Source organism: Cavia porcellus, unplaced genomic scaffold (assembly GCF_034190915.1).
Source record: "Cavia porcellus strain 051 isolate PalLab524CR breed Dunkin Hartley unplaced genomic scaffold, mCavPor4.1 scaffold_9, whole genome shotgun sequence".
NCBI classification, from domain to species: Eukaryota; Metazoa; Chordata; class Mammalia; order Rodentia; family Caviidae; genus Cavia; species Cavia porcellus.
Window position 1 is genome coordinate 628833 of NW_026947492.1, and position 23325 is coordinate 652157.

Genomic DNA, 23325 nt, shown 5'->3' on the forward strand with positions numbered 1-23325 from the left:
TCAAATGCCCAAATACAATAATTATATGGTCAAATTCTAATTATTCACTTAACAGATTTGGGACAATCTTAAACCAGTTCACCTGGGTCTGTGGGTCTCTAACTTCTAGGTGAATTAATACCATTTCTGTAGGACTTGCTCCTGTCAAGAAGGAGCAAGAAATGTGGAAATAATTGTCTTGTAATAAATGTGAGACTTTGGTTGATGAATTTTTAAAAAGCCATTCAAATATTGGAAGAATTTAGTTCTTTCATATAATTAATATGTGCTAATAAGCACAATCTTACAGAAGAAGCTGTTATTAAAATCAGGATACAGAGTGGTAAAATAGCATGGGTTTGGGATGAGTCAAGCTTAGACAGAACAATGAAAGAATCACAAGAGTGAATACACATAGGTAAGTGCTTAATTAATGTTAAATAATTAGTTAAGAAAGTTCAGGCTCAGATACTTTTTGGATAGCAGCGGAAGCCAGTCATGTTAACAGCTAAAGTAAAATAATGCAAAAATTAAAATACATAATATCATGATTATTAAATGGTTACCCCTGGGTCAAATATTGTCCTCACTGTTTTTAGACACTATATAGTCCAGGCTGGCCTAAAACTTGTGATCTTCATACTTCAGCTGAGATTTCAGGTATGTGTCACCACACCTGGCTTATTCCCAGAACAAAAAAACTGACTCTTAGAAAGTTGTCTGATATCACATATATCACATATATATTCAAACCCAGACTTGCTGATACAAAATCTGAGGATTTTTTAAAGGGAATGCTTGCAATACAGAATAGTGTGTTTATTCTGGGGAGCTGGTACATACATATAATGCCTTGATCATTTATAGTTCTCTTACCCTCCTCTTCCTTTCTTCTTTCCTCTTCCCTCCCCCAAAACTGAGGGCTTAAACATAGATGCACAGTCTCCTGATAATGCTGGAATTGAAAGGAAAAAGCTCTTGATGCAGTGAGGCAAAGGACAACACAGAGACGGTGCAGAGGGATCAAAAGTGCATTTGTAGATCTGAGAATGTACCTCAGTGACAGAGTACTTGCCTACCAAGGGCAAAGCCTTGGCTTTAATCCTGAGTACCACAAAAACAAACACAACATAGAATGAGCTGACAAGCTAGCAAAAGCTCTTTAAAAGGAAGTTGGCGTTTGTAGTGAAGTGTTTCAAATCCTGAAAGAAAACAACTTGCAAACAAGATTGATGTATTCTGCAAAACTATAATTCAAAATTGATGGAAAATAAGATACTTCCATGATAAAGAGCAACTGAAGGAATTCATGAGCACCAAACCAACCCTACAGAGAGTGCTGAAGGATATTCTAGAGAGAGATAAAGATGACCATGGTCCCAACAGTAGAGGGAGATCGCCAAACAGGACAGGCAGCTGAATGAAGGGGAAAAGTGGGGGGCAACAGCAGGAGGACAGCATGGCAGAGATGACCCAGTGCAGGCCAGTTGTAGCCATTCATATAGATGGCCTCAATGCACCAATAAAAAGAAATACAGAGAGCAGATCAAGAAACAAGATCCATCAATACACTGTACACAAAAAACACATTTAATAGTTTACTCCAGTAGCCATATTATATACATAGTTAACAACAGGTCCTGCCTCTGCGCCAACTTCGGACTCTACCCATTGGCTATACTGCCTCCACGTGTATCCAGGATGTAGCAGATGAAAATTAAATCACCAGCTGCATTGTTTGGGTAGCATTATTCATATTCAAACACTTGGAGCCAAAAGTGATTCGCTGGGTTCTCGGTGTATGGGAACTTTTGGAAAAAATTTGGGGGGTTCTATCATCATCTGGGATTTCTCAAAATAAAAACCTTAAATAATGATAATAACTATTGAATAACCTAAGCAATAGCTATTTAGCTAACCTGAAAGGATTTTATTTTTAGCTTTATTAGCTTACCAAGAAAAAATGGAACAACTAGAAATAAAGGCTCAAAGTAAAATGTAACTATTTGCTATATTACCTACCCATGATCTTTAGTTGAAAGTAATATCTTTAAGTTTCTGCCTAATAATAAAAAATGTCAGTTAAAAATAAAAGCCTTATTAAGCACAGTCTGAAGATTTAGAAGCAAACACCAAAATCATAAAAAATGATTTTTATAACTTTTGGGAGTGTAGAGTCACACAAGTTCCACAAAATATTGTTAGCACTTATTTGTGCAAGCTGAAGAAATGCCTCCCTCCTTCAAAAACAGACACCACAGAACATCAAAAAGGGAAAATAATTATAAAGAGGATAAAAGGAGAATTGGAAAAATAAAATTATCCAGGGCTTTAAAGTCAGAGTCTCTTACTTTCTGTGAATTAAAAAGGAGGAAGAAATTGCACAGATTACAGACAAGGTAGCCGGGATCTGAACCCAGTTACTAAAATCTAGATCTTCAAATTTCATGTTCTTAATTATCATGCTTTCGGCCTTTTTTTTTTTTTTGTCTTTGTCTTTTTGAGACAGGCTCTCGCTATGCAGTTCAGACTGGCCACGAGCTCACTTTGTAGCCCAGACTGGTCTCAAACTCGCAACAATCCTCCTGCCTCAGCCCCTGGAGTGCTGGGATTACAGGCATGAGCCACCATGCCTGGCTCAATTTCTGCCTTTCAATAAAGAATGTTACAGGCCAGGGATTTAGCTCAGCAGTTCAAGTTCTTGCTTGGTAAGCCCAAGGTCATGAATTTGATCCCCAGTACCAATAAATAAATAAAGTAAAGGTTAGACATGATCTTTCAAACATCAAGTCAAAATGTCTGCATCGATATCCCCCAAGAAGTTCTCTTCCCCAGTACTCTTCAATGAGGGGAATCTAAGGTACAGGTCACCTATCTTCAGTCACTCATTCAGCATCTTAAGCACTGGGGGCTTGCTCTGTGCCACACTGTCTATTCATACACACATCAGACAAGAATAGTAGTGTGGCCTTAAATATTCCTCACAGGAGGCACAGTCTAAGGTTGGTTGGAGGCTGATGATCCAGTGAGCAAGTGCAAACGTGTTTCATTCCTGTATGTGTGAGCCAAGTGAGGTGTCCTCTGCAGGTCTGTCTTTGCCGGGCTGTGTGTGAGTAGCAGAAGCACAGTACACCTTACCTAAAGAGCACAAAGGCCATGGGATGTGACTGCTGTCTTAGAAAACTGGAATTATTTTGTTTTTGAGAGAGGGTCCCACTATGTAGTTCAGGCTGGTCCTGAACTCACTATGTAGGCCAGGCTTGTCTCAAACTTGCTGCAAGCCTCCTGCCTCAGCCTCCTGAGTAATGGAATTATTAGAACGTACCACCACACCCAGCACAAATTTGGAATTTTAAAAACAGAATCTGAGAGTTTCAGATTATTCATGCCTCTCAAAGTCCCTTTATATCTATCCGTGGTGGTAATTTTCCCCAACCCTAACCTTAACCCAACCCCCATGCTTAAACAAAAATTCAGGCTAGAATTAGATTTGGTGGGCCATCTTTAGGTGATAAAATGTCACTTTAGACCCTTCAGGTTGTACAGCACACACTGAATCCATTAATAAAAATCTCTATTCCTGTGATTCAAAGCTATGGTCTCTCTCTCACCCCCGCTCCCAGCTCCGGCCTGTGACAGTGGGAAGCTTGTGTTCAGGGAAGGAGGACAGGGTGTTTCTGCTTTCTCCTCACCTGTTGCTTCTTTTCATGCACTGTCTTGCTGATTCCAACTTTTGGCGCTCTAAGGAAGCAGAACTTCATCCCTAAATGATACTGTTATGCTCATGTGCCATCTGTATTCTCTGGACTTACAATAGGTTTTAAACCAAATCTTTATTTCATGGGCACTTTGGGAGAGGGAGAGAGAAAAAGAGAGACTGAGAGAGGGAGGGAGAGAAAGAAAGAAGGGGAGGGAGATAAGGAGGGAGGGGAGGGGTGGGGAGAGTCAGTACCAGGGACTGAATCCGGAACCTTTACACTGGACTATATCCCCAGCCCTTCTATATTTAGTTTTGAGACAGGTCACTAAGTCACTAACTTACTGGGCTAGGTTTAAACTTGTGATCCTCTTGCCTTACCCTTCCAGAGAGCTGGAATTAAAAGCATGCTTCATCATGCTTGGCCACTCTGGCAAGTTTTGTGGCTGTGGACCTTTCAGTTGCAGGCCCCTTGCCCTGGGTGCTTGCATTTGTATTCTGGCTGGTTATTTGCTACTCTCTCTACAGTCCACAAGCATTTAGTGGCATACTCCTGCAGCTCATCCAAAGCTGACTCATTTCTTTTTCTTTTCTTTCTTTCTTTAAATGTTTGTAGTTGCTTTTGTTGTGGGGCTTAGAATGAACCCAGGACCTCTGCATTATATATTAACCACCTCTTTTTTTCCCCCCCACTTTGAGACAGGGTATCACTAAGTTGTCTGGGCTGAGTTCAAACATGTAGTCTTCCTGCTCTTGCCTCCCAGAGTTCTAGAATAACAGTTGGAAGCCACAACACCAGGTTAGTCATGTCTTTTTTTGACCAGTGATTTTTATGACATTTCTTATGTTTCATATAAAAAAATAGAGAGATGGTCAGGATTGTATTAAAAAAATCTAGGTTTGTACCATGGAGCAGAGATCTTCCAAAATCAGACAAAGAGGCTGAACTTTTGTGACTTCCCTTTGCATACACAACGCAGGTCACACTCGGTCAGCCCAGGCTGCAGCCCTTTCAGGAGATTCGCTTGCTCTGCATCCACATGGCACAGGCGCAGTTAAGGTCCTTTAGGAGCTGCAGATGCAAAGCAAGTGGCGGAGAGGCAGCTGAACTGGTGTAAGGTGTACTCTAACGTCTGATCACCGCCAAATCACCTCGAGTGTAAGAATTTCTGATAAGGTGACTCGATCCCAAATACTCTTGGAATCAGAAATAACTGGCATCTGAGAAGGCCTAAAACTGGACAAAAGCCAATTCTTTCTCTTTTCTCTTTCTCTAGCAATACTGATATTTTTAGCATCTTTGTAAAGCCAAATTTTCTGTTTTAGATTTAGAACAAGAGTAAAATTTGCCTCTACTTTAACAGTTCAGAAATTCCAACAAAATTACTTTGTTTAAAGATCTTGAAATTCATTGTGATGATTTATACCTTAACCTCTAAGTCATTTTGTTTCCAATGATGGGAAACAGGTTAAAAAAAAACTAGAATAATCAGTCACCAAATTAATCACCAGCAAAACTGTCAATCTGATAGGTTAAAATTACATATTATGATTTAAATTTGCATCTCTTTGATTACTAGTAAGGTTGGACATATTTTCTGTGCTTAATGGGCCATTTGTATTTATTTGTGACTAACCTGTTCATAAATCAGAATAGGGTCTTTTGATAAACCAGATAGCAACTTCCAATAGAATAAATATGTCCCTTCTCTTCCTTTTTTCATTTAAAGAAAAAAGAAAGAAAAACAAGACAAAACAGAAAAAAGGATAGAAGTAATACAGAATTTCAAAGAAAAATATTAACACTAAGAAATCACTAGTTGATAAATTACATATTGTCCTTTGATAGTTGTTTGAGTTACAAAATCAGAGCATAAAAAGTGGACAAACTGACAGTACAAACCACTCTGTTCAATGATCTAATGAAAACTTAGTAATATGGTCCTCTAACTTACACACTTGAACATACATACAGTTATATCCTTTAGAGCACTTTCCTTCCCTTTCATTTTTACAATATTAATTATACATTTTGGATCTTATTAACCTTTGAGTTTTTATTATTTTGTACACTAGAGAGACAATGTGATATTTACAAATGTGTGTCTGATTTATATCACTTAGGAGGATAGTCTCAAGTTACCTATAAAGGCCTCAAGATCATCTTTTTTTTATAACTGAGTAATATCCTATTGTATAAAAATGCCACATCTTTTTCATCCACTCTGTGATTGATGGGCATTTTGATTGTTTCCAAGATTTAACTATTACAAATTGTACTGCAATAAACATAGGTGCACATATGTCACTGTGGCATGATCTTTTCAATTTTGGGAGAAAATACCCAGGAGGGGAATAGCTGGGTTGAATGGAACTTCTAATCCTAGTTTGTTGAGGAATCTCCATACTGATTTCCACAGTGACTGCACCAATCTATACTCCTACCAACAGTGGAGAAGCATTCCCCCACAGCCTCACCAACATTTATTATCAGTTGATTTCTTAATGACAGCCATTCTTTTTTTTTTTAAAGAAAGATAAAACAGAATAGAAAATGGGCACAAATAGTACATACTTTCAAAGAAAAGAAATAAACAGTAATAAATCACTAGTTGATGTATACATATTGTCCCCCCACATATAATTGTTCAAGATACAAAAGTGGAACATATAAATGGGAAATTAACCAGGAAGACTGCAAACCGTCCTGTTCAACTATCCAACAAAAACTAAGTAATATGAGTATCAATCCCATACACTTAGACATGTACACATTTATCCATATCTTCGTTTATGTTGAGACCTAACAAAACTTATTAGATTAAAATCCTTCTGAACAAAGATTAATGATATTGCTGGATTTCACATCATAACACTCCAGAATCAGCACTGGGTACTGCAGTGCCCCTTACTTTCCTTCTAAGTTTTTGTGCATTTTATCATGTGTCATCAGATCAGTTCTCAAAAACTGTTTATAGGTTTTGCGAAAGCATGAGTCTTAACAGGTATTTCTATCCTTTCTATATTAGAGGGAGAAACAGAACAAAGCAGGACAGAACTAAACTTTTTCCTATAGACACATAAAACTAAAAAGACATATAAAACTGCTGTATAAGGAGTTCTACCATGGTCACTGTACTGTCTCTTGTTATCATCAACAAGATTGGCTACATCATCAGATAAAGTATAATTGAACATATCAGTACATAACAAGAATTAACAGAAATACAACTTTATAGATAATGTAGAGCTATAAAAACAGGTAGTAATCAAATCAGAATGGATATCATAGTGAATCATTGTCATCTTCAATATAGTTGTCTATACTCCTCAACTTGATACCAGCAGCGTAACAGTTTTGAATAAAATCTGTCAATAATGAGCACTATTGACACAAGTCAGATTTAACCAAGATCAGTCATGATACAACAATATAAGTCATACAGGGATCCTGATTGAGTTAATAGGAAATTAAAGATGACCACTGTGCTATGTCCTGTTATCTTTGGGACAGCTGTCTGTGCTCCGCAGATCCAGTGCTTGTATACAAACTAGGATGGAGCAAGTTCCAACCAAGCAGAGTGGTGCAAGTAATAAAGGTTTTAATTCCTGATACACTATTAGCTATATCTTCTGCTTTTTTTAAAAAAGACTATTCCTTCCCTTTACTCCCCCAGAATAAACTGTGTATTTTTGGGTCTCCTCATCATTCACAGCTTTATATGGGGGAGGGGGGCAACCTGCTATTTACCTAAGTGTTTCTGAACTTTCTCACTCCTGGGCTGGATTTCTAGTTATATTTCTTCATTTATTAAAGCCTGCCTGTTCAACCTATCCATATATACTGGTCTAGTTACCCCTATTACTCTCTGGTTTCCTATCACATCGAGTTCCATTTTCTCATATTTGATTTTGGTCTTCGTCAGGCTAATTATATTTTCTATAAAGAGTCTCTCAGTAGACCCTACCTCTTGATCCACTCTGCCTGCAATTCTCTCATTTTTCCCTTAAGTTAGTGTATTTAGGCCATCTATATTGGAAATTATATCCAACGTTCTTTGCCTCATTTCTGTTGTGCTCTTTTTGTCATTAGTTGTCTGTTTGTCTTTTGTATTTCACTTTCTGCTCCATTCATTGTGGCCTCTCTGCCATTGTTTCTGAAATCCTGGTACTTTTCTCTCTCTTTAGAATGTCCTGCAGCATTCTCTGTAGAGTTAGATTGGTGGTTGCGAATTCCCCCAGTTCCTCTTTATCTTGGAAGCATCTTGTTTCTCCATTAATTTCGAGGGAGAATTGTACAGGATATATCAATCTTGGCTGGAAGTTATTGTCTTTCAAAGCTTGATTTATTTCCCCCCATACTATTCGTGATTTGATGGTTTGTGCTGAGAAGTCTGCTGTAATTCCGATGGGTGTTCCCTTGTGATCTGTTTCTTGTCTCTGACAGCTTTTAATATTCTGTTTTCATATTGAATTTCTGGAATCTTGATTATTATATGCCTGGGTGTAGTTCTGTTTGGATTGTAGGTGGCTGGAGTTCTGTATGCCTCATACATCTAAGCATCTTTACCTTTACTATGTTTGGGAAGTTTTCTTTTATTATTTCTGTGAATAGCCTTTGTAGTTTCTTTGTTTGTACCTCTGCTTCTCTCACATTCTTTATTCTTAAGTTATAGATTCTATTGTCATCGTCTAGCCTTTGTATTGTTACTGCTTATTTCCTTGTTATTTTTAAGAAGTTTTTCCTTTCATGTTCCCACATTACAAATCTGTCCTCCAATTCAGATAATTTATCCTTAGTTTCTTTCAAGCTGTTATGCCAGCTTTCAATGGAGTTTTTAGTTTCCCTCGAAATCTCTTTGAACCTGCTTCATGTATTCTATTTTTTCTCTATTTTTGCCATCTAACAATTCTCCCCTTTTTTTTGTTCTTCCATTCTACCATCTGTTTTTTCTTGGGAGATGCTTAGCATTTCTTTAACTATTCAACTTATATCTTGCTTTACTTGATTAAATACTTCACTTTTGAACTTGTCTATGAGGTCCCGAAGATATCGCTTTATGTCTACTGGTGCCGTGTCTGATATTGTATGTTTTCTGTCTTCATTGTCCTTTGCATTTACCTTTCCTGGATCAGTGTTCTCAGGATTGGGGACCGAGGACCCTTTCTTGTTGCCTCCTCTTCTCATATTTTTTATTCCTTCCATACAGGCGTATATAGGAGGCCCAGTTTCTTTCTTTGTCAGTTTCGGTTTGTCTGAGGCATGCTGACTAGGTGGTCCCACCCACTGCAGTGTACTAGGGAGACACAGACATGGGCAGCCTATGTTGGGCCTGCCCCTCCAGGTCAACCTACTGAAGGCTTCACTGCCTTAGGGTGCACTGCCAGGTGCAGGGACCTCGTTTGGGCTAGCCTATTGGGCCTCAGTCCATGGTGTCACCCAGGTCAAGCACTCCCCACCAGTCCCAATTGAGAGGGGAATATATGACTGAAGTCATTGTAGTGCCCTGTTCCGGCCAGTCTGACAGTCCCAGAATGTCCTCTTTTGGAGCCTCCTTGTCTATGGAAGGATCCCTGTTCCTCTCACTCACTGCAGGTAGATGCAAGTTTCCCTGCCAGCTCTGCTCTCAATTCAGTTCGCCAATTCCCACTCTCAGAGCGTTTGAGTCTCTATCCCGGCGGTGCCAGTTCAGGTGCAGCAGCGGCAGGGTATTCAAGCCGCGGGTTCCAGCAGTGGCACTGAGACGTTAGCTGTTCTAATCGTAGCACCAGGATTGCATTTCTGATTGTTTTCTCTCAGCTTATTTCATTCCTGGGTTGGCAGGGTATATCTCCCTCTGCTTAGGACTCCCCACACCGCACATTCCTGGAATCTAAGCTGACTATCTCAGAGAGCCACTGTAGCTGCTGTTATCTATCCACCATCTTCTCTTCACCCCCAATGGCAGCCATTTTTTCCAGAGTGAGATGAAATCTCAGTGCTGTTTTAATTTGCATTTCTCAAATGACCAGTGATAGTGAACATTTCTTCTTGTATTTATTTGCCATTTGTATATCTTCATCTGAGAACTGCTCATCTCAGATGCCCATTTTTGAAAAGGGTCTTTGAATTTGGAGGGCTTGATGTTTTTTCAATTCTTTATATACTCTGGATATAAGTCCTTTTTCTGAGGGATGGTTGGCTAAAATTCTTTCCCATTCTGTGGGTTTTCTTTTCACTTTGTTGTTGATTTCTTTTGAAGTGCAAAAACTTTATAATAAGATGTGATACCAGTTGTTGATTCTTTGAAGTATTCCCTGTGTGATTTTCATTTTGTTCATGAATTCTCTGCCTACCTCTATGTCTCCAAGTTTTCTACCAATCTTGTTTTCCAATAAATTTAGTGTTTTTGTTTTAATATTTAGATCTCTGATCTATTTTGACTATAGTTTAGTGCATGGTGACAGACATGGGTCTAGTTTCAGTCTTCAGCATGTGGAGAGCCAATTTTTCCAACACCATTTATTAAAGAGTGTTGTTTAGCCCCTTTTCAAATATAAGGTGATTGAGTGTCTTTGTAGTTATGTTTGCATCTTTTAATCTGTTTCACTGATCCTCAGGTCTATTTCTTTGCCAGTACCATGCTGATTTTATCACTGTGGCTTTGACTTCAAGTCAGGAATTGAGATGCCTCCTGCTTTGCCTTTGTTGCCCAGAATTGCCTTTGCTATTCTAGCTTTCTTGTTTCTAAATGCACTTTGGGAGTGTTTCCTCTAGATCTGTAAGGTATCTTAATGTTATTTTGATTGGCATTTCATTAAATCTGTATGACAGTTTTGGGAGTATGGCCGTTTTTACAATGTTGGCTCTTCCTAACCAAGAGCAAGGAATTCCTTCCATTTTCTAATATCCTCTTCAGTCTCCTTTTTAAGAGTAGTGTAATTTTCAGCACATAGGTCTTTTACATTCTTGGTTAGGCTGATTCCTGGATATTTCATTTTTTTAGATGCTATTGTGAAAGGCAATATTTCTATAATTTCTCGGTGAGTTTTTTGCTTGTGTACAGGAATGCTATTGATTTTTTTATTTTAAAGAGATTAAAACAAAACAGGACATAACAAAGCAGATCAGAACAGAACAATGTAAGCAACACAGTATTTCACCAGAAGACAACCCATAATTAACCAGAACTACCATAATGTCTTTCTTTGAAATAGTTGAGCATAACTTCATATACAATAGTATCAAACATAACAAAAGTATAACAAAAGTATAACACCATTCAAGAGAATTCAACTATTACAGAACCAAATAACAGAAAACAAACAATGGTTACTCTATTATCTCATTTTCCATAGAAAATTTGTTTATACTATCACACATGATACAATCCAATAAGATACAACATGATAGAACTGAAGGGCAAAAGCATGGTAGGACTTCAAAGTAAGATGATATTAAATCAGCACTGGTTATTATAATGTCTTCTTTTCTTCAAAATAGCTGTTCATACCACCACAGATAATAAAATCAAACAGACAGGATAAACCTTTCCAACTGATGAATGTAATCATTATAAGGCTTCAAAGCAATGCAATGGGGAATCATGATTACCATAAACTCTTTATCATTTCTTACACTAGGGAGACTATACGGTATTTATGCATGTGAGTTTGATTTATTTAGCTTATGTATGGGCTCAAGTTGTGCCCATTTATTTATAAATACCTCAATGTGATCATTCTTTATAGCTGAGTAGTGCCCCATTATATAAAAATACTACAACTTTTTTATCCATTCCTCAGTTGATGGACACTTAGGTTGTGTCTAAGATCTGGCTATTACAAATTGTGCTGCTATAAACATGGGTGCACATGTATCACTGTGGTAAGATGTTTTCAGTTCTTCTGGGAACATGCCTAGAAGTGGAATAGCTGGGTTGCATGGGACTTCCAATCCCAGCTTTTTGAGAAATCTCCAGACTGACCTTCACAGTGGTTGCACCAGTCTGTACTCCTACCAACAGTGCAGGAGTTCCTTTTTCCCCACAGCCTCTCTAGCATTTTTTGTTGGTAGTCTTCTTGATCCTGGCCATTCTTTCTGGAGTGAGATAGAATCTCAGTGTTATTTTAATTTGCATTTCTCTAATGACTAATGATGATGAACATTTTTTCATGTATTTATTTACCATTTGTATTTCTTCATGTGAGAACTGTGTGGTCATCTTAAATGCCCATTTTTGGATTGGATCTTTGAATTTCGGGGGTCTGATTTTTTTAAATTCTTTATGTTTTAGACAGAAGTCCTATGTCTGAGGGACAGTTCACTAAGATTTTTTTTCCATGTTTGTGGGTTTTCTTTTCACTGTGCTGGAGATTTCTTTTGACATAATGCTATTGATTTTTGAGTTGACTTTGTATCCAGCTATGGTGCTGAATTTGTTTATTACCTCTAGTAGTCTTTTAATGGAGTTTTTGAGGCCTTCTAAATAAAGTGTGTCATCTGCAAATAATGATAATTTTACTTCTTCCTTTCCTATCTTTATTCCTTTTATTTCTCCCTCTTGTCTGATTGCTCTGGCTAATATTTCCAGAACTATATTGAATAGGAGTGGTGACAGTGGACATCCTTGTCTTGTTCCTGATTTTAGAGTGAAGGCTTTCAGTTTTTCCATTTAATATAATGTTGGCTGTTGGTTTGTCATAGATGGCCTTTATGAAATTGAGGTAGATACCATCTATTCCAAGTTTCTGAGGGTTTTTATCATGAACAAGTGTTGGACTTTGTCAAAAGCTTTTCCTGAATCTATTGAGATGATCATGTGATTTTTGTTTTTGACTCTGTTGATGTGGTGTATTACATTTATTGATTTGCATATGTTAAACCATCCCTGAATTCCTGGAATAAATCTCACTTGATCATGATGTATCATCTTCTTGATGATTTGCTGCATTCTATTTGCCAGTATTTTATTGAGAATCTTTGTGTCAATGTTCATTAGTGAGATTGGCCTACAGTTCTCCTTTTTTGGGGGGGTCTTTCTCTGGTTTTGGTATCAGAGTGATATTTGCCTCCAGGTATGAGTTAGGGAGGATTGCTTCTCTTTTGATTTCATTGAAGAGTTTAAGGAGTGTTGGCGTCAAATCTCTAAATTTCTTGTAGAATTCAGCCATGAATCAGGCCCTGGATTTTTCATTGTTGGTAAGTTTTTAATCAATTTTAGTAGCTGATATTGGGTTATTCAGAATTGTTATATCTTCTTGATTGAGCTTTGGTAGTTCATCTGTTTCTAGAAATCTGTCCATTTCCTCTGTGTTTTTCCCTTCCTTTTTAATTTGCCTCTTAATGAGAGAATAACTGCTCTTGCATGAATAGATAACAGGTAGCCATGAAACAAACAAAAAAGCCTTCATTTTAAAGATAAGTCACCATTAATGTTTTTGCACTGATCTGATCCCTATTTTTAGATAAGAAATTTTTTTGGAAAAAATATAAATAAATAAATTTTGGAGAGGAGGGAGGAAGAAGAGGATAATAAAAAAATTAAGAAAAAAGAATTAAGATGTATTATGGAGGTTGGGGATTTAGCTCAGTGGCATAAGCACTTGCCTGGCACAAAAAAATGAAAGAAAAAAAAGATGTATTATGTACGTGTATAAACTTCCCACAATGAATATAATCATTATCTACTGCAAATTTAAAAAATTTAAAAATCCTTCAGAAGATAAAAATAAAGTTTTACTTTTGAAAGACAAATCCTAAAGTTTAACTTGCTTACCAATTATAAACATATAAGTTACTTTTGGGTTACCTACATGTATGTCAATTAAATGGTTAAAATAGTCATCTAATTACACATGACTTAAAATTTCCCCAGGCTTAATTATTAAACTTATACTCTATACATGCAACTTTGGGGACTGGAAGAGCCTTTCATCTGTGTGAAATAGTGAGTACCAAATTACATCGTGAAGAGATTCTAAACCCTGCCAAGGGTGCCCCCTCCTCCTGCTTCCATGTTTTTCTAAGACTTTTCTGTCATCAGAGGAGGTGGTCTATCCTATCACTAGTCAGCTAACTACTGAAATTTATGGCTCTTCTTTTAACTACACTGTAGGCTCTTGGCATTACAAATATTAATTAATTCAGAATACTTTACCACATAAGAGAATTAACCGACTGAATGGCTTATTCTCCTAGCTTGTGCTAAGATGTATTTCTAGGGAGGCTCAAACTAGAAGAACACATTTTTTGTTGAATTACACATAATGCCACTACCCTACAGCAAGTGGCATTTATATGAAAAATTAAATTCATCTGCCTTTCAGTTCTTTGGCTTTCCATTGTTTTGTTTTGCCTTTTTGAGACAGTCTCACTATGCAGTTGAGGTTGGCCTTGGGCTCACTTTGTAGCCCAAGCTAGTCTTACAATAATCCTCTTGCCTCAGCCTCCCGAGTGCACCACCATGCCCCGCTTGGCTTCCCATCTTCATAGATATTTTTCTGCTACACTACTGAAGAGACTACTTTTCAGAGTCACATCCTAAAATTGTCATTTTACAATTTCCAAACTCTCAAGATACTGTACCATTTCCAAAATCTTAAGTCAAACGTCCTATCTGCATTAGTAGATTTTCTGTTGCTAAGATGTAAGACCTGATACAATTTAAAGGAGGAGAGAATTTTAATTTGCCTCATGGTTTCAGGAGATTTAGTCCATAGTCCAAGAGATCCAAGGTAGAAGCATCATAATGGAAGGGCATCACAGAGAAAAATGCTCAGGCAGCCAGTAACAGAGCAGGGGGATAGTTCCAGAGAGGAGGGGTGAGCAACAAGACTCAGATCCCAAGGCTATCCCTCCATAACCCGCCCACATACACTCAAGAGTGTGTCTAATCTCTTGGAGTGCTCCAAGCCAATCAAGTGGACACTCAGGTAACTCTCAAACCACCTCTCTGGCTGTCCAACCAGCTCCTTTACTCAAGCAACCGCCTGCCAGTTCTTCATCCCCACGCAGAGTACTTAGTATTCTATGGATACCTGACACCATCACCTTCAATCCGCCAAGGTTTGTTTGTCTTTCTTCCTTATCCATCCTATGTATCAAGCTCTAAATTTATAATCATACATATAATTTGAAAAGTTCAAGGACACAGCTAGCTTTGACTGTAGTTTGATGCAGGATATCTGTGTCACCAAAGCCAAGTTTCTTTCTTTTTTCCTTTTTTGACACTTAGAAAGTTCAACAATTTTTATAAAATTAAAAATTTGACCTTGATATTATGTAAGTAAGTGTTTGGAAGCAAGTTGTTATGATAACAACCTACCCTCCTGATTGTAATTCTACAAAACCCAGCCAGGAGAGTTTGTATTTCAAGATTGGCATTTTATGGCCCCACAGGTCTCTTTTTGGCTACTTCTCATCATTAGAAATACATCCTGAAGGACTTTGGTTTTATATACTCTTCTCTTAGATAAAAAAATTTTGAGCCCTGTGTGTTTTCTAGATTTAAGAACTCTCTTCCCTCCATGCAGATTCTCTCCTTGTCATAGCAAGGAACCTGCACTCAGTAGCTTCAAAACTTCAGTTTTACAAAGGTTCTCTATTTTAAAAGTTTTCACCCAAAGTCATGAGAATTGCTAAACATTGCTTGAGAAAGTACACTTCCTCCTTCTACCTCTGACTTACTAGTATGTGAATATGATGGCAAGTGCTTAAGCAGTCATTTGGAGGTAAAACTCGCACAGTACCAAGAGAGATGAAACTGGGTCCCTGGCTTTGTAAAGTTGCTGTGCTAAATCCAGACAGCCTAGCTTTATATTTATTTTGCAAGAAAGAGAAAGTATTTAACATTTTCCTTTTTTTTTTTTTTTTTGTACCAGGGGTCAAACTCACAACCTCACGCTTGCCAAGGTGGCACTTATGCCGCTGAGCTAAATCTGTGGCCTCCTTATTTAATCTATCATTATTTTTTTAGAGAATATATTTATTGAGAGAAAGAAATCTTCTGTCTGAGAGAGAGACAGAAGGGGACCCGAGCAGATTGTCCCAATCTATCATTATTTTTTTTTCTGTTGCAGCCCAATTCAATGATAACTGATACAAACTGCATTGTGTTAAAATAAACCATGACATGTCAGGAGGACATGGAGTGTAATAATATAAAAACAAAGAGAAAGAAGTAAAAGATGAAGGAAAATCCAGTGGTGATCAAAGTACATCCTTTATGCCATCTTAATAAATCTAAACTTTAACCTTTAAGTAATGTGTATGTGCATATGGGGGAGCTTTGAAACAGTGTGAACTAAGAGTAATATGATTTGATTATTTCATAGGTTAGACTCTTCAAGTGCTATAATGGGTATATTTTGGAGATGAGCAAAACTAGAGGCATTGGTAGTGTAATAACTAGCAACAGATGACGTAAGTAAAGGTCATGGCAAAAGTATTGCTCATGCAAAGAGAAGATGAGTTCAAAAGATGTACACAAGTAAAATTGACCAGAATGTGACCAGCCCGAATGACTTCTGAGGCAGTAGACAGAGACACTATTACAAGACTATAAGAAGCTAGTATTAGAAGTAGCATTCCAAGCCAGGTGTGGCATTCCAAATGTGTGTAATCCCAACACTCAGGAGGCTGAGGCAGGAGGATCATTACAAGTTTGAGACCAGCCTGGGTTACAAAGCTCAAGGCCAGCCTGAATCCCACAGTGAGCCCTTGTCTCAAAAAAAAAAAAAAAAAAAAGTACCAAGAACCAACAGGAAAAAAATGCAGCAACATACTAAAGATTATTCACTTACTACTTCCATACATAGTTCTCAAAAAAGTTGAGACTCACATGCACCTCATGTCTGAATGAATGTGCATCATTTGTTGAAATATACACATAACTTAAATCATTCTTATACGTCAATTGTCATTTGGATAAATTTTTTCTTTTGTATTAGGCAAGATATCCTAAATCTACTACCTCAAAACCATAATTACATCTGTCTGCAATTAAGTTTAGTCTTTATCTTGAAGCTCCCTTCTACATGATGAAATAATCTACTTATTTAAGATATCTTTGGCAGTCAGTATAGTTGTTAAAGATATTTTGTCAGTAATTCAAAAACTACCTTTTCCCCATATTTGTCCAGATTATTTAAATACCTGGATGTTTGTATGAGCTTTCTGAATTGAATGTGGGGAATATAATTGGACATTAGTCCAGCTCAGAGATTACAAAGGCCTCATTAAAACAGTGGCTATGGGGCTGGGGATTTAGCTCAGCGACATAAGCGCCTACCTTGCAAGCAGGCAATCGTGAGTTCGATCCCTGGTACCGATAAAAAGGAAAAAGACAAAAAAAAAAAAAAAAAAAAAAAAAAAACCGTGGCCATAAGGGTAGGGATTTAGCTCAGCAGTACAGTGTTTGCCTGGCAAGTGTGAGGTCATGAGTTTGATCCCTCACACCAAAATAAATAAATAAATAAATAAACAAAAGACTGTAGGGTCTTAATTTTTAAATGTAGACAAAATTTCACTACTCAGATGCCCCTTACTGAAAATAAAATATAAAATAATGGCAACACAGGTTCAAAAGCTAGTATTGCATTCTTAAAGTATAAATTGATTTCTCATTCACATTAGTTTCTTTCTTTCTTTTCTTTCTTTCTTTCTTTCTTTCTTTCTTTCGATACGGTCTTGCCATGCAGTTCAGGTTGGCCTTGCTTACTTTGTAGCCTAGGCTGGTCTTGAACTCAAAATAATCCTTCCTCAGCCTCCAGAGTCCTGGGATTATAGATGTGTGCCACCAGGCTTCTGATTCACTTCTAATGGCCTGTCCTACTCAGAAAACAATTAATTTTTTAGAGTAGTGAGAATGACATGAGCATATGTTCCAACCTGACTTCTAATTTTATGAAATTACTGAGGCCAGGATTTAACTCAGCAGTGTAAGCACCTGCCTGGCAAATGCAAGGTCTTAAGGTTGATCCCCGGTACCCTCCGCAAAAAATTACCCTCCCCAAAATTTATCCTGATTTTTAGAGAAAAACTTATAAAAACTTCAAACCTGTAAAACAAATTTATTGGGCCTCTACTATAATCCAGATATTCTGCAAGCTATTTAGATATAACTGGATAAAACAGACCAAAACTGGATAAAACAGACCTACACTCATGGAGCTCACATTATCTTGGGAAAAGCAGAAAATAAACAGAATCAATAAGGAAAATATGTTACCTGGTGATAAGTGCTAAGGAGGCAGCTAGGCAGAGAAGGGCAAGGGGGCAGTTTTACACAGAGTTCAAGGGGAAGGCTTCATGGAGATGGAAATGATGTCTGGATGAGTTGAGGGAGAAAGCGTGAGAGGACAGAACAAGTGCAGAGGCTTAGAGGTGGCAGCCTCCTGGCATTTGAGGGCCATGAGGGACAACGATATTGTTGCTGTGAAAACAGTGAAAGGAAGGCAGAAAATGAGGCCCAAGAGATAACAAGGACTTTGGCTTTCGTGGTGAGGTAACAGGCCATCAGAGGTTCTTGAACAAGGACTATGATCTGACTTACGTTTTCACAGGCTCATTCTCACCGTTAGGTGAAGATAGAAATGTAATAGACTATTACAGTTAAAAGAGTAGAGATGATCGCAGCTTGGATCGTGGTGGCAAAGGTGGGAAAGCAGTGAGAGGAATCATTAGATTCTGGATATGTTTTGATTATTCAGCCTACAGAATTTGCAGGGGGAAATGAGAAAGAATGGCACTGAGACTGAGATTATTCCCCTGACAAACTAGAAGATAACTGTTATTAGATTTTATTGGTCCAGTTTAGTACACATAATGATCATATTCATCATACAGAATGTGTACCCTTCCACAGTGTAACTTGTTTTTCCCCACCCCCCTACTCTCCTTTAACCTCTTCCTCCTCATTTTCCTCCTGCCCATTTACAAAAGCTTTGTTTCCTTTTCTTTCTTTCTTTTTTAACTTTTCCCTTCTTCCCTTTCCTCCTCCCCTTATTTTGCTCTCCTCCACGTCTGAACATTTTCTTCCAATTTCACAATACCTATTTCACATTTTGGTCCTTATTTACATTTTCAGTTTCTCACACCAAAGAAACAATGCAGTATTTACATATCTAGTCTGATATATTTCACTCATTTGGACTCAAGATGTATCCATTTTCCTAGAAATGTCTCCAGCATGTCTAGAAGATATTTTTATTTACTAAGGTTGATGAAGACCAAGAGAAGAACACATTCTCTTTGACGTTTCCTCACTTGTAGACCACAGCACCCACATTAACAATATAAAGCATGTCTTACATGCATTTGAGATCAACTAATTGACTACTTTTTTGAAACTTTTTACTTTGATCCAAAAAAAATAAATGTTACCCCTTGACCCAGCACACACATAGGTACATACATCTACACACTCATGCATGCACACATATCAATGAAATGAATATTTTATGAAACATTCCATAGGTATGATGTACTTCGATGTTTCTCTTTAATTCATATTATTTTCAGTTTGAAAAACAATTGAAAAACTAATATAGCTTCATCATTTCAGTGTTTCGATGAAAAAACAAGACACCAAGAGAAAAGTGATTTTTCAAAAGGATGCGAAAGTTAGTGGCAATAAGACAAGAAGCTAAGTCACTTACTCCTTATCCAGGTCTTTTGCACAGCAAAAAGAGAGTACGTCCTCTTTTTAGCACTTCTCATATTTTAAAAAATTAATTAAAACAATTTCCTGAGCAACAGTTTAAATGGATATCTAAAATGTGCCTTAAAATGGGAGTGGTGGCACACTCCTGTAGTCCAGCACTTGAGAGGCTGATGCAGGAAGATCACTGCAATATCAAGCCCCACTTGGACTATACATTCATTTGTATAGTGCAAGGCCAGCCTGGATTGCATGGTGAAACCCTGTCGCAAACAAAACAAAATGTGTCCTATCTGCTTGTTTAATTTTCTAAGCTATGGCTATATACACACAAATATAATATTTTAATTAAAATATTAAATTATATCCAGTGTGTATAGTCCAAATATGCTTAAAATTAAAGTCATTTGTGGATTATTCAAAGGCACATTTCAATGATAATAAAATTAACCAATTTTTACCGCATTAACCTCATGAGGTGTGTGCACCCTATACACATATTGGGCTTCAAGTTAACACACAATTATGCTTAACATATTTGTTTCAACTTAGTATTTATAATACATCTTTGAGGTGCAAGTTGTGTGTGTAAGTGGAAAATACAAAGAATGAATGAATAAGTCCTTTTGGCTTTCAGGAACTTACAATCTAACAGGAGAGACAAACCAATAGCCATAGCTCAGTGTGAGAAATATTACACATGCTAGAAGACATAGCATAAAAGTACAGAAAGTTAAGCTCTTTGCCTAACTGCTGTTACAGAGATAAGGGAGAAATCGATTCTCTTAGGGGACATACATGTTTCAGAAAGAGTACAAAGGTGAAGTAATATTTGTTCTGGGCCTTGAATAGAAAATTTCTAACCAAATAAAAGAGTAAAACAAGTATAAGGAGAGGAGAAAACAACGTGTAAACAAATAAGCAAAGAAAAAAATATAACATGAAGAAAAATCATCTTACTAGATAGATCATAGGTGTCATATGATTGGTCACAGATAACACAATTAGGTTTGTAGAATTTAGACCAAATAAATGAAGAGCCATCAAAGAAGTAACTTTGGAAGCAGGGCAGAAACCAAGTAATAGGCTGTTATGGATTGAATTATGTCCCCCAAAGAAAAGTTATGTTTAAATTCTAACCCCTAATCCCTCAAACTGTGACTTTAATTGAAAACAATCTTTACAAATGTATAGAGTTAAAATGAGGTTGACTGGGTGGGCCCTAACCCAATGTGACTAATATCCTTATGAGAAGGGGAGAAGTAAGGGCTTGGGGATATTACTCCGGTGCAAAGCGCCTCCCTGGCAAGTGTGAGGTCGGGTGAGTTCAATACCTAGTACCAAAACAGGAAGAAAAAAAAAAAAAAGAAGAAGAGTAAATGTGGATAGACAGAGAGCGGCCTGTGAAAAGAGACATGGTCCTAGAGACCCTGCAGTCAGAGGATTGGAGCCGTATTGTACAAGCCAAGCATCACCAAGACTGCCAGCAAAACACCAGAAGCTAGAGAAGAGCAGGGAACACATCCTTGCCTCTTTGCTCTGAGAAAAATCAACCCTGTTGACAAGTTTTGGACTGAGAGCCTCCAAAAGTAAAACTAAATTTCTGTAATTGTAGGCCACTTTTGTGCCTTTCACAGTTTGCTGTGGCAGCATTAGCAAACTAATACAGAGACTATTGAGCAATGAGGCCTAAAGCGAGAATACAACAAAAACAGCAACAATGGGTTTTTAAGAAAAAGCCATGAATCTGAAAGATTTATAATGCGGTAAAAGAAAGGAGGCTGCTGGCTATGATGGCTTTTGCCCGCAGCCCCAGCTACTCAGCCGACTGAGGTGGGAGGATCACTTGAGCACAGGGCTCTGAAGCCAGCCGGAACAAACGGAGTTTAGGGATGGACTAGAAATGTCAGGAGGAATCTAAGATAAATGAAGCTTTTATTCTATATTAATCAACTAAAGGTGGTATCTAAACCACCTTATTGTAGTTTCCGCCTGAGGCCAACGACCTTATAAAAATCCCCACACCTTTTCTTCTGAGTAGCAATACCTAAGCAAGGTATGCCTCTGACCTCTTATTCAACGCTTTCCTTGGGCTAGCGTCCTCAATCTCTGCTCTTGGCTCTGCTCCTTTCTTCCCCAAATCCGCGCCCATATCTGACAAGCCCGCCCGCATGCCTAGAAGAAAATGACTTTCACTTTTCATTGGCTGACTCTCCCAGAGTTGAGACCTTGACTCATTTTCATTGGTTGCTGCTTCTGTCACGTCCCTTCCCCACACCTCCGTTCCCGCCGGCACCCAGTGAGCTTTAGGATAGAGTGATTTACAGTGGTCGGGGGCGGGAGTTCGCGCTCCGCAAACCCGTTCCCCCTCCCGAGCTTCGCGGGCCCCGCCCCCAACCCGGTCTGGCCCCGCCTCTCCCCTCGAGAGGGCGGGGCCCAGGCGGCGGTCGCAGCCGCAGGAATATGCTGGAAGGCGGCGGGCGGGCGCCCGAGAGGTGCTGAAGGGACAGTTCCCACCGCCAAACTTGCCCGCAGAGGGCGGGTGGGGCCGTCCGGGAGCGCGGGGCACGTGAGCGATGGAGACCATCTGGGTCTACCAGTTCCGCCTCATCGTGATCGGGGACTCCACCGTGGGCAAGTCGTGCCTGCTGCACCGCTTCACCCAGGGCCGCTTCCCCGGGCTGCGCTCCCCCGCCTGCGACCCCACCGTCGGCGTGGACTTCTTCTCCCGCCTGCTGGAGATCGAGCCGGGCAAGAGGATCAAGCTGCAGCTCTGGGACACGGCGGGGCAGGAGCGGTTCAGGTAGGGCCGCCCGCGCCGGGACCACCTTCGCCCCCGCCGCGGCCCGGCCGCCCGCCCGGCCGCAGAGGCTCGGCCCTGCGCTCTCGAAGTGCAAACACTCCATTCTCGCCTCGCCTTTGCCCCTCCTCTTCCAGGGACGACTTCCTCCTCCGCAATTTCTCACTTCTTTCTTTGGCGCCCATTTCCTGCGCCCCCTTTGCGCCTCTCTTTCCCGCCTGAACCAGGCTGGCCCCGCCGTGGCCCTGCGCCCCAGCTCCCCCAGCCCTGCTGCTGTTCCGTCCCCGTCCGCCCGCAGCTGCCTCCCCTCTCGCCAAACTCGGCTTGCCCGGCTGCGCACACCCTGGCCCGACCACCCTTCCTGCAAGCGCCCCCTCACTGCCCTGGCCAGGCGTTTCTCCCTCTGTGCTGCCCGGGAGAACTGCGAAGTGGGTTCCCAGATTCGTCATTGAGCCTTATACCTCGCGGCAGAAAGAGCTCCAGCCCGGCTTACCGCATGAGCTCACTGGGCAGGGTTCAGTGGGCGAGGGATGCGCTAATGGTTTGCACACCTCACAGCGCTGAGTGTGGTCATCAGGAAATACTGGGCCGTGACCCGTGAGGACCGGTCTGACACAGATGCAGCGTCAGGGGCGCCGGACAGCTGAGGTTGTACGCGTGCGAGTGTTGTGTCTTGAAAGGGTTGTCTTTAGAAGTTTGTGGGGGGTGGGGAGACATTTATTCAGATTCGCCGGGAACTTTTCCTTTGTTTCACTTAGGATCATTAATTAACGTTCCATTGTGATAACAGAAAAGAAAATACATTTCTAAATTAAGGACCACGCAAAGGCAACTTGTGTAAATAAAAGTAAACAAAATTGTACGCATGTCCTGGATATTTGAGATTAGACTAGGTTAAAAATCACATTTTCGATTTCTAGGATTGAGGGATACTATTTTAGAGGAAGGTAAGAGAGCTGACTTGTTGTGGTATTTTGTTTCTTAAAGATCACATTATCAGAAGTCATGTAAGCAAGCATTTTACATTTGTCAGCAAATCCTGTGCTTGTGAAACGTAGCGCTCCATGAGGGACTTCCCAAACATGGCTTCTCCTCGCCCCCAGCCAGCATCCATTCTGAATGAGATCAGCCTACATCTGTGAGGGTGTCCAACATTTAAAGTTTTGGCTTTCATTCCCAGCTGTGACACTGATTCATGGCGATAATAA

The 23325-nt window shown here is 39.3% G+C and overlaps 1 protein-coding gene across 1 annotated transcript in view; it reads left to right on the plus strand.

Annotated features, from left to right (window-relative positions):
• Positions 1–21745: 21745 nt before the first annotated feature.
• Positions 21746–23325, plus strand: part of Rab39a (RAB39A, member RAS oncogene family) — a 30344-nt gene continuing 28764 nt past the window's right edge. The window contains exon 1 of the mRNA XM_003462374.4: positions 21746–22120. Within this exon, the coding sequence (XP_003462422.1) occupies positions 21894–22120 (227 nt within the window). The 5' untranslated portion in view covers positions 21746–21893. The remainder of the gene's footprint in view (positions 22121–23325) is intronic.